The sequence below is a fragment of the Bos taurus genome, chromosome 9 (assembly GCF_002263795.3).
Source record: "Bos taurus isolate L1 Dominette 01449 registration number 42190680 breed Hereford chromosome 9, ARS-UCD2.0, whole genome shotgun sequence".
In the NCBI taxonomy this organism is placed as follows: domain Eukaryota; kingdom Metazoa; phylum Chordata; class Mammalia; order Artiodactyla; family Bovidae; genus Bos; species Bos taurus.
In genome coordinates, this window is record NC_037336.1 from 41,739,588 (window position 1) to 41,760,637 (window position 21,050).

At 35.1% G+C, this 21,050-nt stretch overlaps 1 protein-coding gene across 1 annotated transcript in view; it reads right to left on the bottom strand.

Annotated features, from left to right (window-relative positions):
* AFG1L (AFG1 like ATPase) overlaps positions 1-21,050 on the bottom strand; it is a 196,011-nt gene that overhangs the window by 84,478 nt on the left and 90,483 nt on the right. Inside the window, exon 7 of the mRNA NM_001192915.1 lies at positions 20,000-20,058. Within this exon, the coding sequence (NP_001179844.1) occupies positions 20,000-20,058 (59 nt within the window). The remainder of the gene's footprint in view (positions 1-19,999; positions 20,059-21,050) is intronic.

Here is a 21,050-nt window from a genome sequence, read left to right on the forward strand (position 1 = left end):
TGGAAGGTAAACTCCAAGAGTAGGGACTGCCTGCTTAACCTGCTGCATGTACTCATAGGCCCTACAAAGCTGGACTGGAGTCCAATGTTGGTGATGATCTCCTCTCTATTATGGGAAGAAAAAGGAAAGTACAAACTAACCTTTAATGATGATTCTCTTCTATAAACTACAGATGAAGATTCTGTTCATATTCTTAAAATATCTCAATAAAACTGCCATAAACTCAGTAAAAGAATTTGAGATGTAAATAAGTGGGCCTATATCATCAACATTATCAAAAAGCAAAGTGCCAGGATCCATTCTAAACTCTCTGTATTTAATTATTAATAATATTCTTATTAGTGCCTACCACTCTAAAAAGCAGGCATTCTTCTTCTTCTCATTTTACAGAGGAATAAAGAAATAAAGCACAGAGAAGTTACGAAACTTGCCCAGTGTCAAAGAGCAGAAAAGTGGTAGGATTCAACCCAAGCATTTTGGTTGCAGTGTTCATGTTCTTAACTACTTTGCCATACTGACACCTTAGGGTATGTTCAAGCAATCAGGGCTCTTGCTTGGATATACAAAGCAACTGAATGTTCACATAGGCTTACTGGGAAGTTGTGATACTCTGTTAGCCTGCTGGAGAAAAGTCCTACTTTTGTTGTTCATATGCTAACTGAGTAAGGCCTCTAGTCTTGACGGTTATCTGGAGAAGCAGCGATGTTACAATGAACAGATCTGCTTATCTACATCCAACCTAACTTCACACAAAAATGACACTGGGCAGATTTTTAGAGATTCTGTTCAGCTATATCATATTGTACATAAGAACCTGGAAGTTTCCCTACAATGACTGAGATAATAGAAACAGATTTGTTTCAAGCCTGTAAGTCAGCAACTCCGCATGATTTCTTGTCATTTATTTATAATCTACTGTGTTGCACAAGGGTTAATGTGGCTTCATAAAAATATGGCATGTTGCTGCTGCTGCTGCTGCTAAGTCGCTTCAGTCGTGTCCAACTCTGTGCGACCCCACAGACGGCGGCCAACCAGGCTCCCCCGTCCCTGGGATTCTCCAGGCAAGAACACAGTAAATTCAATTTCACCATCTAATTTTCAGGGTTAGCTAATACACAAGTAAAGAGTAATTTGACAAAATCTAACAAAGCTTTAATTGCATAGAACCTTTGATCCAGAAGTTCCATTTATAGGAGTCTAACCTACAGAAACACTGACTCATGTGATTAAACATTTGTAAACAGGTTTTTTAAGCACTATCTGAAAAGCAAATAACTAAAATAAACCTAAGTATACAAAAATAGCAGATTAGTTATAAAAATGACAGTGCAGCCATAATGTGAACTACAAAGCAGCCATTTAAAGAATAAGATGGAGTCATATTTGGGATCAAAAGATCTCCAGGATATTTACAATGGATAAAAGCACAAGTCAGATTAAGACATAACTATTGTAACCCCATTGATTTACAACAAAACAAAACTGTATATTTAGGTAATATATAGAGAGATATATATATGCATAAATGCTTGAAAAGATACACTAAACTTTTTCCTGCTTAAAGTGATATAATTGACATATAAGTTTCAGTTGTATAACTGATATACTTGGTATATTGCAAAAATTACCACAGTAGCATTGGTTAACACCTCCACCACACTATATAATCATCCTTTTATTTTTTGGTAAGAATATACTTACTCTCTTAGCAACTTTCCAATATATAATACAATATCCTTAACCATAATCACTATACTGTACATTTAATCATCTCATAACTGAAAACTTTGTACCTTTTAACCAACATTTCCTCATTTTCCCCATCTTCAAGCCCCTGGAAAACACCATCTATTCTGTTTCCAACAGTTCAGATTTTTTAGATTCCACACATAAGTGATATCTAGTACCTGTCTTTCTCTTCTCTGATTTATTTCACTTAGCATAATGTCCTCAAGGTTCATCTATTTTGTCACAAATGGCAGGATTTCCTTCTTTCTCACGGCTGAAAAATATTCCCCTGTGTGTGTGTATGAGAGAGAGAGAGAGAGACAGACAGAGAGACAGCACTTTTATCCATTCACCCACTGATTGAAACTTAGGTTGCTTCTACATTTTCACTACTATGAAAAATGCTGCAAGGAACATGGGGATGCAAGCATCTCTAGGGAAAATGATTTCATTTCCTCTGAATAAACACCCAGAAGTGGGACTGCTGGATAATATGCCAGCTCTATTCTTAATTTTCTGAGCAACTTCCACACTGTTTTCCATAGTGGCTGCAACAATTCACAGTCCCATTGGCAGTACGTGAGGATTCCCTTCTCTCCACATTCTCAACATCTATCTCTTATCCGTTTGAGAGCAGCTGTTTTAATGGATGAGAGGTGATATATCTCTGTCATTTTGATTTCCATTGCCCTGATGTGATTATTGATTCTGAGCATCTTTTCAGATACTTGTTGGCCATTTGTATATCTTCTTTGGAAAAATGTCTATTCAGTTCTTCTGCCCATTTTTAGAAGTATCCTATTAACAGTGTACTACTCGCCTATTTTTCCCTTCAGATCGGTTAGTATTTGCTTAATATACTTAGTTGCTCCAATACTGCATGCATATGTATTTATGATGGTTATATCTTGGGATGAATTGATCCTTTTATCATTATAATGATTTTCTTTGCCTCTTATTGAAGCTTTTTTATTTAAAGTCTACTTTGATATACGTATAGCTATCCCTACTCTTGGTTTCCACTTGTACTGAATATCTTTTTCAATCCCTTCACCTTGAGCCCATGTGTCCTTAAAGCTCAAGTGAGTCTCACGTAGGCAGCATATAGTTTGGTCTTTTTTTTTTTTTTAATTTATTTTTAAACTTTACATAATTGTATTAGTTTTGCCAAATATCAAAATGAATCCGCCACAGGTATACATGTGTTCCCCATCCTGAACCCTCCTCCCTCCTCCCTCCCCATACCATCCCTCTGGGTCATCCCAGTGCACCAGCCCCAAGCATCCAGTATCGTGTATCGAACCTGGACTGGCAACTCGTTTCCTACATGATATTTTACATGTTTCAATGTCATTCTCTCAAATCTTCCCACCCTCTCCCTCTCCCACAGAGTCCATAAGACTGTTCTATACATCAGTGTCTCTTTTGCTATCTTGTACACCGGGTTATTGTTACCATCTTTCTAAATTCCATATATATGCGTTAGTATACTGTATGTTTTTCCTTCTGGCTTACTTCACTCTGTATAATAGGCTCCAGTTTCATCCACCTCATTAGAACTGATTCAAATGTATTCTTTTTAATGGCTGAGTAATACTCCATTGTGTATATGTACCACAGCTTTCTTATCCATTCATCTGCTGATGGACATCTAGATTGCTTCCATGTCTTGGCTATTATAAACAGTGCTGCGATGAACATTGGGGTACACATGTCTCTTTCCCTTCTGGTTTCCTCAGTGTGTATGCCCAGCAGTGGGATTGCTAGATCATAAGGCAGTTCTATTTCCAGTTTTTTAAGGAATCTCCACACTGTTCTCCATAGTGGCTGTACTAGTTTGCATTCCCACCAACAGCTATCCAGCTACCCTATACCTTTTGACTGGAGAGTTAATCTATTTACATTTAGAGTAATTATTGATAGAAGAGGACTTATTACTGCCATCTTGTTAAGTTTTATAGTGCTCTTTTCCCCTCTTTCCTCTCTAGCTGCCTTCCTTTGCAAACAGATGATTTTCCTTAGTGGTATGCTATAACTCCCTTCTCTTTATTGTCTGTGAACCTACTCTAGGTTTTTGTTTTGTGGTTACCATGAGGCTTACATAAAACATATTATGCATACAGCAGTCTATTTTACACTGATAACTTAACTTCAATCACATGCAAAAACTCTACCCTTTTACTATCCATCTTTTGTTTTTGATGTCACAATTCACCTATTTTATATTGTATGTCCATTAACAAATTATTGTTGCTGTAGTTATTTTTAATACTCTTTCCATTTAACCTTTATACTAGAGCTAAATGGCTAACACACCATCTTACAGTATTAGGGTATCCTGAATTTGACTATGTACTTATCTCTACCAGTGTGTTGTTTATTTTCATATGTTTCATGTTACTAACTATTGTCCTTTCGTTTCACTTTGAACAATGCTCTTGTTTGAAGAGCATTTCTTGTCAGGCAGTTCTAGCAGTAATGTACTACCTCAGCTTCTGGTTGCCAGGGAAAGTTGCTATCTATACTGTATTTCAAAAGGATAACTCTTGGTTGGCCAGTTTTAATTTCAGCACTTTGAAATAAAACACATCCCACTCTCTCCTGGCCTGTAAGGTTTCCGCTGAAAAACCTACTAATAGCCTTACAGAGGTTCCCCTAATAAGACACAAGTTTCTTTTCTTTTGCAGCTTTTAAGATCCTCTCTGATTTTTGACCGTTTTATTATAAGGTGTCTTGGAGAGGATTCTTTAAGTTGAGATTGTTTGATGACTTAGAAGCTTCATGAATCTGGATATATAAATCTTTCCCCAGAACTGGGAAGTTTCTAGTCATTATTTCTTTAAATAAACTTTCTATTCCATTTCTCTCTCTTCTTCTTCTGGAACCCCAATAATTCACAGATTCTTTTGAAGGTATCTCATAGATTATGTAGTCTTTCTTTTCTTTATTCTCCAACTGAATAATTTTAAAGTTCCTGTCTTCAATCTCACTGATTCTTTCTTCTCCTTGATCAGCTATAATACTGAATGTTCTCTATTGCATGTTCTTTCATTTCATTCATTGTATTCTTCAGTTTCACAATTTCTGCTTCTTTTCTATGATTTTTATCTCTTTGTTAAACTTTTCACTTTATGCATTTTTTTCTTGATTTTGTTGAATTATCTTTGTGTGTGTTTTCTTATAGCTACTGAATTTCCTTAAAACAACTATTTTAAATTCTTTACGGAGTAAATCTCATACCTCCATATCTTTGGGGTCAGTTATTGATGATTTCTGTGATCCTTTGGTGTCACACTTCCTTGACTTTTTATGTTCCCTGATGTTTTGTGCTGTCTTCATATTTTAAGTAGCAGTCGTCTCCTCTTAGCCTCATTGATGCTCAGTTGTGTCTGACTCTTTGTGACCCCACGGACCATAGATTCCACAGAATTCTCTAGGCCAAAATACTGGAGTGGTTACCCTTTACCTTCTCCAGGGGATCTTCCCAACCCAGGGATCGAACCCAGGTCTCCCGCATTGCAGGCAGATTCTTTACCAGCTGAGCCACAAGGGCCACCCAAGAATACTGGAGTGGGTAGCCTATCCCTTCTCCAGTGGAGCAGTCATCTCCTCTGCTGCTGCTGTTGCTAAGTCGCTTCAGTCGTGTCCAACTCTGTGTGACCCCAGAGACAGCAGCCCACCAGGCTCCCCCATTCCTGGGATTCACCAGGCAAGAACACTGGAGTGGGTTGCCATTTCCTCCTCCAATGCATGAAAGTGAAAAGTGAAAGTGAAGTCGCTCAGTCGTGTCTGACTCTTAGCAACCCCATGGACTGCAGCCTACCAGGCTCCTCCATCCATGGGATTTTTCAGGCAAGAGTACTGGAGTGGGGTGCCATCGCCTTCTCCAGTCATCTCCTCCAGTCTTTACTAATTGCTTTAAGGACAGAAATATCTTCCATCAGCCCTAGTAGAGATGTCAAGGCTTTCTCAGATCTTCTAAGGCTACTGGGCTTCCCTGATAGCTCAGGTGGTAAAGAATTAGCCTGCAACACAGAAGACCCTGATTCGATTCCTGGGTCAGGAAGATCTGCTGGCGAAGGGACAGGCTACACACTCCAGTATTCTTGGATTTCCCTGTGGCTCAGCTGGTGAAGAATCCACCCGCAATGCAGGAGACCTGGGTTCTATCCCTGGGTTGGGAAGATCCACTGTAGAAGGGAAAGGGTACCCACTCCAGTATTCTGGCCTGGAGAATTCCATAAACTGTATATAGTCCTTGAGGTTGCAAAGAGTCAGAAATGACTGAGCAACTTTCACTTCACTCACTACTTGATGATTCTTGCTCCCTCTTGTGGAAGAATTCTTAAGCTTGTATGCCCTCTGTGGATCCTGTAACACACCAAGCCTAGTGCTGACAGCCTCCCTTCTGTTTTTCCAAAGATAAGACTAAAGCTCAAATTTGTGGTCTCTCCCTGGCCCACATTTTCAGGCTGATTTTCTGAACATGCTCACAAACCATGTGCCAAAGCTCTCTCTCACTAGCACCATTAGGGGCACTCACAGGGCACCAGTCTCAGAGTTGGGGGGTGGGATGAGAGGAGGCACCCCCTAGGCTGGGGGTGACTAGGGCCATGTGAGGGGGATGTGTGGGCAAGGTGTCCCCCATAGCTGGCAGGCAAGCTTCTTAAAGGCGTCCATGAAGCAGTTAGTAGGATCCTCCTTCCTAGAATCCTATCTGCTGCTCTCTCAGCCTCTTCCCATGCTCCAGGCACACAGCTCACATTCAAGATCATCTCTCCTGGCCCCAAGCTGTGCAGCCTGTGGGAGAGTGATGTGGATAAAAAGTCAAAGTATTTCTCTTACCCTCTCCAATGAATGCAAAGTCTTATTTGTTTTTGTTCCAACAGCATGCTGGAACTTCTCCACTAAAAATCTGGACATCCACAAAAGCTCTCCCTTGTCCTTGGGCGACTGTTTAATATAGTGTGTTCAGGGGCTCCCAGAACATGGTCAGGATGGCTGGAGCTGGTTCATGGCCACTGTAGGGTCCACAGCCAAGACCGAGGTCTACATATGTGTTTCCTGACAGATGGGTGGGCAGTGTCCTCCAAGGTCCCTTGGTGTATGGTGCTGAATCTCACAAAGTTACTTTTGTCTATGGATGGATGCCAAATTATTGGCAGTGGAGGGGGGAACATGAACACAAGGTCTCTTATTTAGCCTTGGTGCTGATTTCAATTCTCCACATTCCATTTTTAAGAGTGGTTACTCCTGGGGAGGAAAGTAGTAATGAGGTCAGGGTGGAAGGTGGGAGAAAATGGGGAGAAAGTAGTGAAGGGGGAGATTTCAATATATAGTGTATATATATATATATATATATATATATATATATATACACGCTAAACTGATGTTTGGACTTTTTAACTTAATATATTCACTTATCTTTCATGAAATTGTATAAAAGGAAAGATTTTACAGAATTCCATGTATTGTGCCCAAATAGTGGTGCCTGGAAAAAGCTGATAGCTATCTTACAGATATCATAGCTATTATACATTTCCAGCTTTGTCATAACAAACAGAATTTTAATTAATGTTCCATTGTTCTCCCACTATTTACTTTATCCAAGAAAACCAGAGTTCTCATTCTGGAAGTTAAAAAAAGAAAATCATAGAATGATATACAACAGACTAGAAAAAGTCGATGCCTATACCTCTTGAGAATCCTTTTTATAAGCATGTGAAGTGAAAGTTGTTCAGTCATGTCCAGCTCTTTGCGACACCAAGAACTATGCAGTCCATGGAATTCTCTAGGCCAGAATACTGGAGTGGATCAGATCAGATCAGATCAGTCGCTCAGTCGTGTCTGACTCTTTGCGACCCCATGAATCACAGCACGCCAGGCCTCCCTGTCTATCACCAACTCCCGGAGTTTACTCAGACTCACGTCCATCGAGTCAGTGATGCCATCCAGCCATCTCATCCTCTGTCGTCCCCTTCTCCTCCTGCCCCCAATCCCTCCCAGCATCAGAGTCTTTTCCAATGAGTCAACTCTTCGCATGAGGTAGCCAAAGTACTGGAGTTTCAGCTTTAGCATCATTCCTTCCAAAGAAATCCCAGGGCTGATCTCCTGTAGAATGGACTGGTTGGATCTCCTTGCAGTCCAAGGGATTCTCAAGAGTCTTCTCCAACACCACAGTTCAAAAGCATCGATTCTTCGGCACTCAGCCTTCTTCACAGTCCAACTCTCACATCCATATATGACCACTGGAAAAACCATAGCCTTGACCAGACGGACCTTTGTTGGCAAAGTAATGTCTCTGCTTTTGAATATGCTATTTAGGTTGGTCATAACTTTCCTTCCAAGGAGTAAGCATCTTTTAATTTCATGGCTGCAGTCACCACCTGCAGTGATTTTGGAGCCCAGAAAAATAAAGTCTGACACTGTTTCCACTGTTTCCCCATCTATTTGCCATGAAGTGATGGGACCGGATGCCATGATCTTCGTTTTCTGAATGTTGAGCTTTAAGCCAACTTTTTCACTCTCCACTTTAACTTTCATCAAGAGGCTTTTGAGTTCCTCTTCACCTTCTGCCATAAGGGTGGTGTCATCTGCCTATCTGAGGTTATTGATATTTCTCCCGGCAATCTTGATTCCAGCTTGTATTTCTTCCAGTCCAGCGTTTCTCATGATGTACTCTGCATAGAAGTTAAATAAACAGGGTGACAATATACAGCCTTGACGTACTCCTTTTCCTATTTGGAACCAGTCTGTTGTTCCATGTCCAGTGGATAGCCTTTCTCTTTTCCAGGGGATCTTCCCAACCCAGGGATCAAACCCAGGTCTCCTGCATTGCAGGCAGATTCTCTTTACCAGCTGAGCCACAAGCAATGCTTGCTACCAAACGCAAACTGCAGCTCCTATAAGCTTTCATTTTCTCCCACAAAAAGGAACTGTGTAATACATTCCCAGGTGAACAGGAACTTACCACTATATATGTAGTTTTGCAAACTCTATTTTTTCAATTTGAATAAATTTATCCACAATATTTTTCCTTCTCCTAAACAATAATCAGAGGTAAATAACTTTTCTATCTCAAAATATATAACTGCACTATAAATATGCAAAGTCCATAATGCACACAATTCATTCACACTATAATCACAACTTCCAGAATAATAAGAAAAATGAAACCTCAATAATATATTTCTATTTTCAGAGAGTTCATTATGAAGACTTTCAGTAACCAGGGCAGCATTTATAAATATTCTAAACTCTGGTTCTGCTCTTTCTTCATTGTATTTGCTCAACTTTTTGTCACTTCACTGTTCATTGGCACTTTTATTTGAAGATGAAAAGAGGAAGGGAAAGAAGACAAATGCAATCTTTCAGCTTATTCTTATCACTGATAAAAGATCTGAAGAGTAAAGTTTAAGCTATTAGCTAAAACAATATTGAGATATCACTATATTTATCATTGCATATAACCAAAGGTAAAGGATAAAAAGTACCTTATTGATAAAAGCAACTGAAAATATAATTAATTCTACCCAATGACAGTAAGATTATAATATATAAATATAATGAATATATAATGTTAATACACACACACACACACACCGTGCAACATGGTTTGGAAGAAAGAACTCTCAATAAAAAGCAGGAAACCTAGAGTCAGCTCTGCCAGTAGCTGGGTGACCTTACGCATGAGTCAGTTACCTCCACTGCACCACAAGGCGGTAAGATAAACGTTTCTCCTTCAAACTGACACCCTGTACGTACACGCATATATACATGCTTTTATTTACAGGCAAGGCGGGCACTCACTAGCTCATACCAGTATGGCATGACAGGCTGTTCATAGGCCAGCACCTGTTCTGATTGGTCTGTCAATGCTGTACCAGTTGTTAAACAGTGTGAATTATCATCCTATTTACAATCACCCCCAAATTACAAAATGTCTAACATGTATATCCCTGTGTTTGCAGTCTGCCTTCCACACATAGTGAGGATATTCCAAAGTTAAATAGGCCCTCCTTAACCTCCAGTTAAAATTTAAGAGCACAATTCCTTTCCAACTCCCTTTCTCCTCTTTCAAAAAGAGTTTCTGTACATTTTCTGTTCTGTATTTCTCATCTCTCACTACTCATACCTTATTTAGTTCCATGCCAGGTAACTTCCCACATACACTGAAACTATTTTTAGCTTCCCTCCTCTGCTTTCACCTTCTCCCTTCTAAACCTTGTGCAGTTTTCTCAAGAAAGCCTCTGCTTCATTCCAATTAGAGCACGATAGTATCATATCATAAGCATGATTATTAAACTAAGAATGATGGTAGTGATACATCCAAATAGAGAAATTAAAAGGCCAAACACATAAAACAAAAAACAAAACACAAAGAAAGCAAAAAAAAATTTTTTTAATTTTAAAGGCAAAACAAAGCTCCAGTTTCATCGACCTTCTGAAATTTGTAGACACTTAAAAGGAGTCCATTCAAAATTCACATAAATTTCCATGTTATTCACTCATTCCCCCCAAATTACCAGCAGTATAGAAGGTAGAAAACTTATTTAGAATTTGTGCTTTATTTTAATACACTGTTGTTTTATATAACTGTTAACACTGTAATCTCCCAACATACATTTAATCATTCTTCACTCATTTTGTACTGTAGCATGATATTTTTCCTATAATTATTTATTGGTGTTTCTAATTCTAAATTGACTAGAATTTGATTTCCTTGATGGCAAGATTCATCTCAGGACAATATTCCTCACTGCAACAGTGACTAAGCATTATTAAGTGCATGTCAAAATCTAAATATTTTATCTTCTATTTTATCTTACAAAGGTGTAATATTTGAGCTTCTTGGGCAATCACACTTCTGTAGACTAGCTAGCTTAGGACTTAAAACTTGCCCAAAGTCAATAACAGAGCCAGGTTCACAACAGACAGCCTTCTCAATCCATTGTTTTTTCTGTTATATCATGGAAACCATGTAAATATGTGACATGACTACATGGTTTCTTCTACTTTCAGTTTTAAGAGTTTTAATAATTTAAGTTATTTTAGACATTATGCCAGAGTTTATTCAGTTGATGAGCTATATCTTTATAATCTATGAAACCCAGCAATTATTATTCATTCACTATTGGCTGAGGAATACACTAAAAGGACTTCCACATGTCTTTAGAAACAAATTACAAAATTTACATTTAATAACCACAAAAACAAATTGAACACTAACCACAGATATTAAGGGTACATTCTAATTACACATTAAGAAGTCTTTTCTATTAAGTCTAATTTAAGCGCCAATCTACATTTTGTTCTTACTAATTTTATGTGCTTGTCTGTATATTCATTGTCTCAATAACCTACATATACTATTTAACACCAACTTAAAAATGGGAGGTATAGATCAGTTACTACAATCAGTAGTAAATAAATATATAAAGTATTTTGGACCAAGCACCCCTGAAATACTATAATTTTGAGAAAGAAGCTAAACTTATTATAGCAGAAAAATATTTCTTGGATATCTTGAAGGCTTAAAAACTTGGCCAAACTATTGTTCAATATGCATACAGTTTGCGTCTTCATGCTCAGATGTTGTTGAAACAGCAGACTTAAAAGAAATAATGTCAATGAATCCTACCAAGCACTATACATGACCTCTGGGGTAATTAGCAATCATTCAAAAGCAACAAGACTAAAATGTTCTATTCTTTATTACTGTCAGCTCTTATCTTGATCAGCATTTTAATAAAGATGGTTCGTTTCTAAGACAGTTTCATGAATCAGTCATAATTACATTCTGACATGCAGTGAATAGTAAAGCAAAACTAAATATCACTTCATCAACCTTTCTAACCTTTATGCAAGTATTAACTGTAAATAATTTTTACACAATCCTACAACAGAAAATCTGCATATTTCTTAGCTTTGTACATACTTTACCCCAAATGAATTTCCTGTGACCTATACCTGAAAAACACAATCAGCCATAATTATCCAGTTTTGTGAGATGTTCAGGTGTTGCCTTTCAGAGTTCAAATCAACTTCAAGTATAAAAGGCTACTTTATTCTACAAATGGCACAATATGCAAAACGGGTTAAGTAGCCAAAGCATCTCAGAGCATTGTGGCTTGAAAGAAGTCTATCCAGAATCAAAATGTCAGAACAAAAATACACTAAAGCAAAGCAGTACTTATAAAAATAGATTCACAGATTACACATTAAGAAATGGATCACTGACAACTACCACAGAAAATCTTTTAAATAAAATATGCTAAAAGAAGGATATTAATTAGAAGGAAATCTGAACACTGAAGTATCTGAAGGGCAAATTTTTAAAAACTACAATTCCAAAAGAGCTGATGGAACAGGGTAAAAATTAATCAGAAATATAAACTTAGAGATACTATTCTGATATTGAAGATAATATGTAAAGTGTTTTAGCCACTCCCACTAATTTCTCTTTTTGCTGAGGACTAATTTTTAAAAATATTTTAGATAGTCAAAAGTAACATAATTCAACTACCTGAATAAATTGTTATTACATTTTAGATGATTTACTGTCTCAGGTCTTAGAAAATTTGAAAATAAATGCAATGCTTTCTCAAGGATATTTCTTGTGTTTCCAGTAGTAGATATCGAATACCCATACAGAACCAGATTCCCAAACCTGGATTTCCAATAAGTACCTCAAGTTAAGTAAAGTTTATGGTAAATCTACTGAGTGATATTTTTAAACCAAACTGATTTCCATTTAAAAACTTAACTACAGTGAAATAGAAACATAGTTATCATTTTACTTTGTGTAATTTCAATTTGAAAAGTAAATTCTTTTGAAAGTCAATCTAAAATCACTATATGTTTTCTCATGCATATTATAAAGCAGCCTCACTAAAATGTTACCAATATGAGGCAAAAAGTAATATAATAAGCATCTTTTATACATGGAATTAAAAACAAAAAAAAAATAAGTCTTTAATGTGATAATTTTTGTTTGACTCTTCTATTAAGTTTTCTTGAACATTATTCCTTTATCTTATTGGAGGCACAAGCAAAGCAGAGAAAAGAAGTTTTGATTCAAGAAAACAGATTTCCCAGAAAGGAAAAAAAAAATGTGATTAAGATTTAAACAAAAGCTAAAGATGGCTTCCTCTGAGCACTGATGAGGTCTGCTGCTACCTCATTACTAGCAACCGAAAACTTGTGATGCATTTTGTTTCAAGAGAATCCAAAAGTCCTAGCTATAAAGCAGACAGGGGAGTGCGAATCCATTCACTCTTTCTGTATCACCACCATTATGTAAGCAGTATAAAACACTGCCTTTATGCTGCCAAGCCACAATGACTCTTCCTACATCAAAGGATTTTCACCACTAGGGTTTTTTCTTCAAAATTTATTCAAGCTAAGGGCAGAGAGACAACAATTCATACACGCTAATTACGTCTAATTATCTATTCCCTTTTCTGACCAGCTCCGGCCAGTGTTATTTGCTATCTGGATTTCTCACAACCTCCCTTTGCCCTGTCCATCCAGCCCAACAGTGAAGGCTTTGAAGAAAACAGTCATGGCTTTTTAGAGTTTTCTCAATATAGAGTTCAAGCAAATTAAATAATTATTCTGTTAGTTTTGACACATTTATGCGTTAAATATGAGGACCTCTTGGTTAATTTGGCAAATTCCTCACATCTCTTCATGGCTGGAATCATGGTAACACCCTCTCTTACAGGAGCTTCTCCTCAGGCTTTCTTTTCATGATCTAAATGAAATGTTTATTGGATTAAAGTTCTTCTCTGCAGACCTCCATGGTGGCCTATGACAAAGAGCTTAAAAGTTCTATTAATTGGCTTGAGTTTTCAGGGAGGGGAAAGGGAGAATTTTATTTCACATTACATCACTAGCCAAGAAAATTGCCACATGTAATTAAACTAATTTGTCTCATGAGTCAAAGAAACAACTAATTCATATTTAAGACACACTTCCCTTAAACCATTTTCGTCATCAAAGAATTGATTTCTTGTAATTTAACCAAAAATAACTATTTATTATTCTAAGAGAAGAGAATTCAGGACCTAAACAGTACGTGTTTTACATATAAGCAATACCTTGCTATATTCCAGTTTGATATAAATATGTAGTTATATATATTTTATACATAATTATACAGATACAAATATATATTTAAATATTTCATGGGAAATCATTATTCTCATTTTATATAAGATATTTATGGGAAATAATATTTTAAAAGGCATACACCCCAAGTTACATTTACATAGGTAGGCTCAGACTAATAGAAGGTATACATTCTGGTATGAAGATGGACAAGAATTACATTTTAAGTCCTTTAACAACAATTTTTATTCTAGATACTTCTTAATTTCATGGACACAGCACAAAACACTACTACATATAAAGCTTAGTGCTTGTACTGAAGCCAATTTTTAAAAAATATTTTTCCTCAAATATATATAAAATAGGTTTATAAAAATATCTCAGGTAATTTAAGTACTTTATTTGCCTCAAACTTGGCAATTATAGGAATATTTTACAAGTCAAACAGTAATTTTTATATCTTAAAATATTAAATACTAAAATTCAAATAAATACTTCAGTGATTTGTAGGGGAAAGCCAAAACTCTTTTCACTTTTGGAGTTCAGTTTACTACTTTTGTTCTGTTTTTTGTTTCTTTCAATCTTAAGTATTAAAAAGCCAACTCATAAGTAAAGACATTATCACACTAACAAAGGGTTAATCCTTGCTAGGCTGACTCAGGTGACAACACAGTAGAGGTCAGCGGGGCTGACACTGACCTCAAAGGCTGATTCTGATTATTTAGCCCTGTGAAAGCTCCAGTATTGAAAGTGGTAATGAACAAACTGACAAATCAATTTCACCAATGAAATGAAAATTGTGGCAGGAAAAAAACGCAAACATACACTTAGCAAGTCTATAAATCCTAATGCAGGTGGCTGAACAAAGGCTGAACACTGAAGCACTTTATATAAGGGTTATACACAATTTTGCTAGTTTATAACTAGAGATCACACCATGGTAATAGCCTCAAAGAGTTCACAGTAGGTATAAAATCCCTCAGGAAAAATTCCTCAGGAAACAAAAACACAAAAGCTAGTACCTAGCTAAATTTATTTTAAGTTTTAAATAAAGGATGCATAACAGCTTAGAAACATTAACAACCAAGTAGAAGAAATGAAGTCATTGCTTGAACATTAAACAAATATTATAAAAATCATAATAATAACAAAACTATTACTACCTTAGATTACAAAGTATTTTTATGTACTGCATATTTCAACTCAACAAATGTTAAACTAAAGCAGATTATGATGCTTTCCAAAGGGGCAAGTCTTCATCAGGAAAGGGAAAATTCACATTTATAAATGTTAATATTAGTATCTTGTTTTTTTCTAATTTCTTCATCTGACACTCATCAAAGAGAGAATTATACTGTCGAATCCCTTGTTGGTTATTTTTGATCAACTTACAGTTATCATTTCAATAATCTATTAATCATCTAACTCTCTTAATTTTAAACAGAAATAAAAAACTTAAGAAATAGTTTTCTAAAATGTTACTATCAATGAGAGTTAAAGTGCTATATTATTGACAATAGAATCTATTACCATGTGGCAAAAACACTACATTTTTATATTGCATAAGAATATTTCCCAAGGGGAATTATTTTAGATTTGTCCATACTGTTAAATGAAGTAAGAAAATCATAAAAAGAAAGTTAATGAAATTCACACGGAGTTTTTTTTAACTCTAAAAATTATGATAGCATTTATCTCTTTCAGGGCTCATTACAGAATTTATCAAACAAAATGGTTGATGTGGGTGTAAGTGATGGAGTGAACAGAGAGAGATTTTTTTTAACCCAAACAGAAAACATCCTCCAAAATATGAGAGTGCAAGATTTGACCAAATGGGAAGAGCAGTGTTTGCCAGGCAATTCATTTATCAAGGAGGCCAATAATAGTCTAGATGAAATTAACCCAAGAAACTTTCTTAGGACCAAAATATCAATTGGTCCCCTTTTTCTTTTAACTTCAGTAGTTTCAAATAATGCATGCAACGCAGTGAGATTATGCTCAAATTAAGACATTATTCTTTTTAAATGTATACAACAGAGACATTCTAACAAAGCTGATATTTCTCAGGTTACCAAATTATTTGAAGCTGATGCTGGCCCACTCTCTTGCCTTTAGTTCATCAAGCATTCTCCCTTCAGTCAACCATTTATCCAGCAAGTTCTCAAAATGTCACCTTCTCCAAGACCTTCTAATGAATCTATGCTGACACGTTTTCCGCCACATAGAGCAAGTTTATAGAAAACAAGTGCTATTTAGTGTGTTATTTTTAACAGTTGTTTGTCTCTCTGTCCTTTGTATATTGCATAGATTAGGGGTAAGAAATTCTTTAAAAAGCCAGAGAGTAAACATTTCAGGCTTTAAAGACCATACTTCTCTGCCACAATCACACAACTCTGCAATGACAGTGGGAAAACAGAAATAGACAACATATAAAGAAACGCGCATTAAGCTTTTCAATAAAACTTTATTTACCAAAACAGGCACAAGTGAGATCTGACCACTGTCTGTAGTTTATTAACCCCTGGTACAGATTATCAGTCTACTCTAAAATACTGCAGTGCAGAGACTGAGACAGATGTATTTAATTTTATAAACTGGTGCTATGTAGATAACGACAAATGCTTTCACAACTGTATCTGTTCACATACTTCAAAAGAATTACCTAGGTTTTATTAAAATCAAGACAGAGATTCTTCAAGAATAAATCATCAAAATCAGAATATTAAGTGATATGAAGTTTCAAGTAGGCACAATAATCATAATATTAACCATCTTTTTATATAAATAAGGAAATGTTAACTGCCAAAATGTTTTTTTCTTTATACTTACATACAAAACATACTCTGCTTTTATTTTGGGTGAAGGGAATCTGAGTTTTAAATAAAATCCCAAACCTCAAGTAAACAGAAGAACAGTAGTTACTATTATATGAAAATTCAATGAGCTGAGTACTAAGCACAACATTTTTAATCTATATAATTCTCATGCTTTTCCCATGTGCTTTTTCCTCTAAGTTGAATGCCCTTTCCTGCTTTGTCTGGTAACTTATTTTTCATAACCTGCTCTTTGGAAATACTCCTGACATGTGCCATGTCCTCTACTCAAACTGCTAGTGTGGGCTGAGGTCTCTTTTTTTATACTCTGCATTCTGTAGTTAGCTTAATTACAGAAGTTCACACATGAAATAAAAAAAAAAAAACAAAAAACTTTATTGTCTGATTGTAGACAATACCGAAGACACTATTTAATCAAATTCAGTGACCACCACCAATATATTCTTACCATAATATCTCCATTAATAATTTATTAATTTTGACTGGGCAAAATCTTAGTTTGTTCAGGAAGCTTCATGAGGATTGCAATTTTTGCATTACCATATATCCAAAAATACACATTTTGGGCTTGAATTTTCGTAACAGTGGCAGTTGACAAGAGGGTACATCTATTCTTTTTCAATTTAGTAAAAACTATTCTACACTATTTCAGAACCAACTTTAGGTGAAAAAGTCTCAGTCCAGCTTGATTTTTTTCCCCATTGGTTCTTCTTCTATATAACTGTAGGATTCTCTATCCTTTAAGTTTAATTTTACACCAGAAAAGCACATTATTCTTCTATTTTATCTTTATGTTTTCTTTTCTAGAAATACAAACTATGTGAATATTTGATCTGTTGTCTAGTTTCCATACTAACACCTTCGCTGTAATAGTTTTTAGTTTCTGACTATTTTGGCTTCATTTTGTGTGATTTCTTTTCATAAGTCTGATCTCTTTATCACTGGTTTTATTTCCAGTAGTGTTGATTCACTGACTTACTTTTAGTAAGATGCTTTTCACTTTTTAATGGGTCTGCCTTCAGTCTTTTCTTAGCTCTGCCAGCCTATTTTTCATCTAATCTTACAGTTTTTCATCTCTGGTTTCTTATTTCATTGGTACCATAACTTTAGTTTCTTTTAAAATATAGCAAAGTTTTAACTGGAAAAAATCTGCCATTTCCTGGGATAATTCTTCTAAAGCAAGTTTTCATGTGTTCTTACTTGTTTAGTTCATGCCTACCTTTCCCCCATCTACTCCTGATACTTCCTTCTTATTGCTGCCATTTCATTTTTTCAATAGTCTCTACATGGAACCCATGCTCAGTTCATTTTACCTTCTGCTGATTTCTCAGTTTTTAATATGGGTAGTCTTATTCAGGTCTGCTGATTTTCTAGGAAGGGTGGGTAAAAATTTACTTACACTAAAAAGTTTTTATTATAAAAATAATTCAATATCATTCCAGAAATCTCTGAAAGGTCTAAAACAGATAATTTTAATCATCTATAATCTTATCATTCAGAAAAAAGTTCTGTTTACATTTAGGGATATTTATTTTCAGTATTTTCTATGTATATATATTATTTCCAAGAAGAGTAATAGATATACTTACGTTGTATTTTTCCACTCATATTATCCTTGAGCATTATTCTACATTATCACACAATTTTTGAAAATGTCATTCTAAATAACTATACTATTTCCCCTCATGTGACCATACTATAATTTACTTAACAAATCCTCTAAACATGGGAGAGAAAGACATTCCCATCACTGCTTTCTTTTTCCTTTGTTTTTATAGTTATTCCATTTATATTTTTGTATCTATGGAAAAATATGGCTGGGTTTCCAAATAACAAAAAGAAAAAAAAATTAAGGGTAGGAAAGGGAAGGAATTAAATTCAACCTGGCCAATTTTGTTGCCTATTAGCAATGATATATTAAAATATCACAAAAACTAAGGTTTGGGGTTTAAAAAAATGTATAGCTACAAAGATGTCTGAGAACCTTTTGTCACATTCTGTGAGCCTTCCCTTTATACTTTGTGTGTTTTATGCTACATGAAGAAACTATTTTTAGCATCTATTTTTCTTAGCTTCCCTGTTTATATTTTGGTATCTACGTACACCACATTACTTTAGATTCCCAGGTGGAGAAAATACTGCAAATCTACCTTCTCCTCAAATGTAAAATAAGAATATAAAGGGGAAAAAATTATTAACAGCATAAATCTTCAAAAAGTACTTTTTCCTACATCTATAAATATCTCAGAGAAATTAAAATCCTCTGGGAGCCTAAAACTGGTCAAGGAAACAGATGTTTGGATAGCACAGGGAATAAAGTTTGGCACTAACAATAGCTCCCACTGAAGTATATTTCAAAAAGATTGTCTGACTACATCTTCAGAATATTTGAAAATAAATGTTTTTACTCCTCCTTCTTGGTAAGAATTTTTGAGTTTTATGTCTTTAAAAAAAATACAGTTCTATCCTTTCTTTGGATATGCTTTTATGGACGGTGAAAAATGTACCTGAGAATTACAGGAATTATATTTGGGCATATGTGCTTCTTTCTGATACTTATCACATTCTGCTTGTTAGAGGTATTTGGGTACATAGTATATACCCAACTAGATTATAAATGACTTGCAAGAAACACAACTTACTTATTACATATTATCCATTATACCTAATGTAGTACTTTGCACATAGTAGGTTCCCAATAAATATTGGTAGAATCATTATTAAATAATTACATTAAAAATTATTAAAATTAACAGTGAAAAAAGTGGCTACTTTATTCTTAATCATATTGTAATGAAGACTATTTTAAACTCTATGCAGTGGTGATATACACAAATATTTAAACGATGTGCCTCAACTTGACATAATTTCATGATAACTTGATGGCAATCACATTTAAATATATTAGAATATTTTTGTAATAATGCTACTCTAAAATAGAAACTTTAATAGCTGGGAAAACATGTTAATGGCCATTAACCGGAAGGAAACAAGGAACATTAAATATTTTTTCAGAAACCAATGTATAAGTTCAAACATTCCACTATAATATTTATGAGCAAACCTCAAATTAACATTCATAAAATGCAAACTATCAAATGTTTCAGCTAGACAATAATTTATACCATATTTTGCAATTTTTCCTGCATACAAATTGATGAATACTATATAAAAAAGATTTCTTTCTTCTTTAGTATCTTTAACTATTACTATAAATACCAAAATAAATTCTATTTGAATGCAAGACCATAGTGATCCTGTAAAAGTCTTTGATTACCAATCAATATGATATTAGTCACTAAACACAAGTAAGTGATTTTTCTTACCTTCAGGACAGCTATGAATGGGACAAAATTAGCTCTTTGGAGTCCATTTTTATAGAGATCTGAAAGAAAAAATTAGTATTAGCTTTTCACTTAGCCTAAATCATAATGTTAGGTTATATTTTAGCCTAGCAAATAAAGCTTTCTACTGATGAAAAAAATAAAAAAGTGAAGGAGAATAAAAATAACCAAAATTCATCTCTATTCTGGTACTATACAAAATTTATTATGTTCTTAAAAATAGAAAAAATTAACAATCATAGAAAGAACATCAAAAGACCTTCGACCAAATTAGCTTTAAACTATAATAAAATGCAAGCAAAAAATTTGGACAATATCACAAATGATCCTAAATCAATAACTCAACATAAAAAGATGATCTATTTAAAATTATTAATATTTGAACACCTAGATTCTATCAGGAAACAAATTATATCCCCCTTACCTCACTCATAATAAAAGTTCTCAGTACAGAAAACTGTGTAATACAGTGCCTTTTAAGAGAACATACCAGTAGATAGAACTGTGTATGTATTTGTGTCAAAGTTATATATTTGTCATTAAAGTAAATAACATTAGGGACACTCTACTTTAAAAGAAACTACCTAACGACTTACTTGGTGGTCCAGTGGTTAAGAATCTGGCTTCCAATGCAGGGTATGCAGGTTCAATCCCTGGTCGGGGAACTAAGATTCCACATACCACAGGGCAACTAAGCCTGCGTGCCACAACTAGAGAACCTGCATACTTCAATTAGAGAACCTGCATGCCATAACTCTGAGCCCACGTGCTGCGACCACAGAAAAGCCTGTGTGCCACAAAGTGCCTGTGCACTGCAATGAAGACCCAGCGCAGCCAAAATTGAAGGAAAAAAGAAAGAAACTACCTAAAGATTAAAACTCCATTCTTAATAGACTATAAATTTAACATAGTTCTATATCGTAAACAGGTAGTTTTTACTGTCTTAGAATGTTGCTTTATATATGTGCCACGGTATATGTTCATACACATATACACACACATAAGCACACATTATTAAGGACCAGTAAGTAGG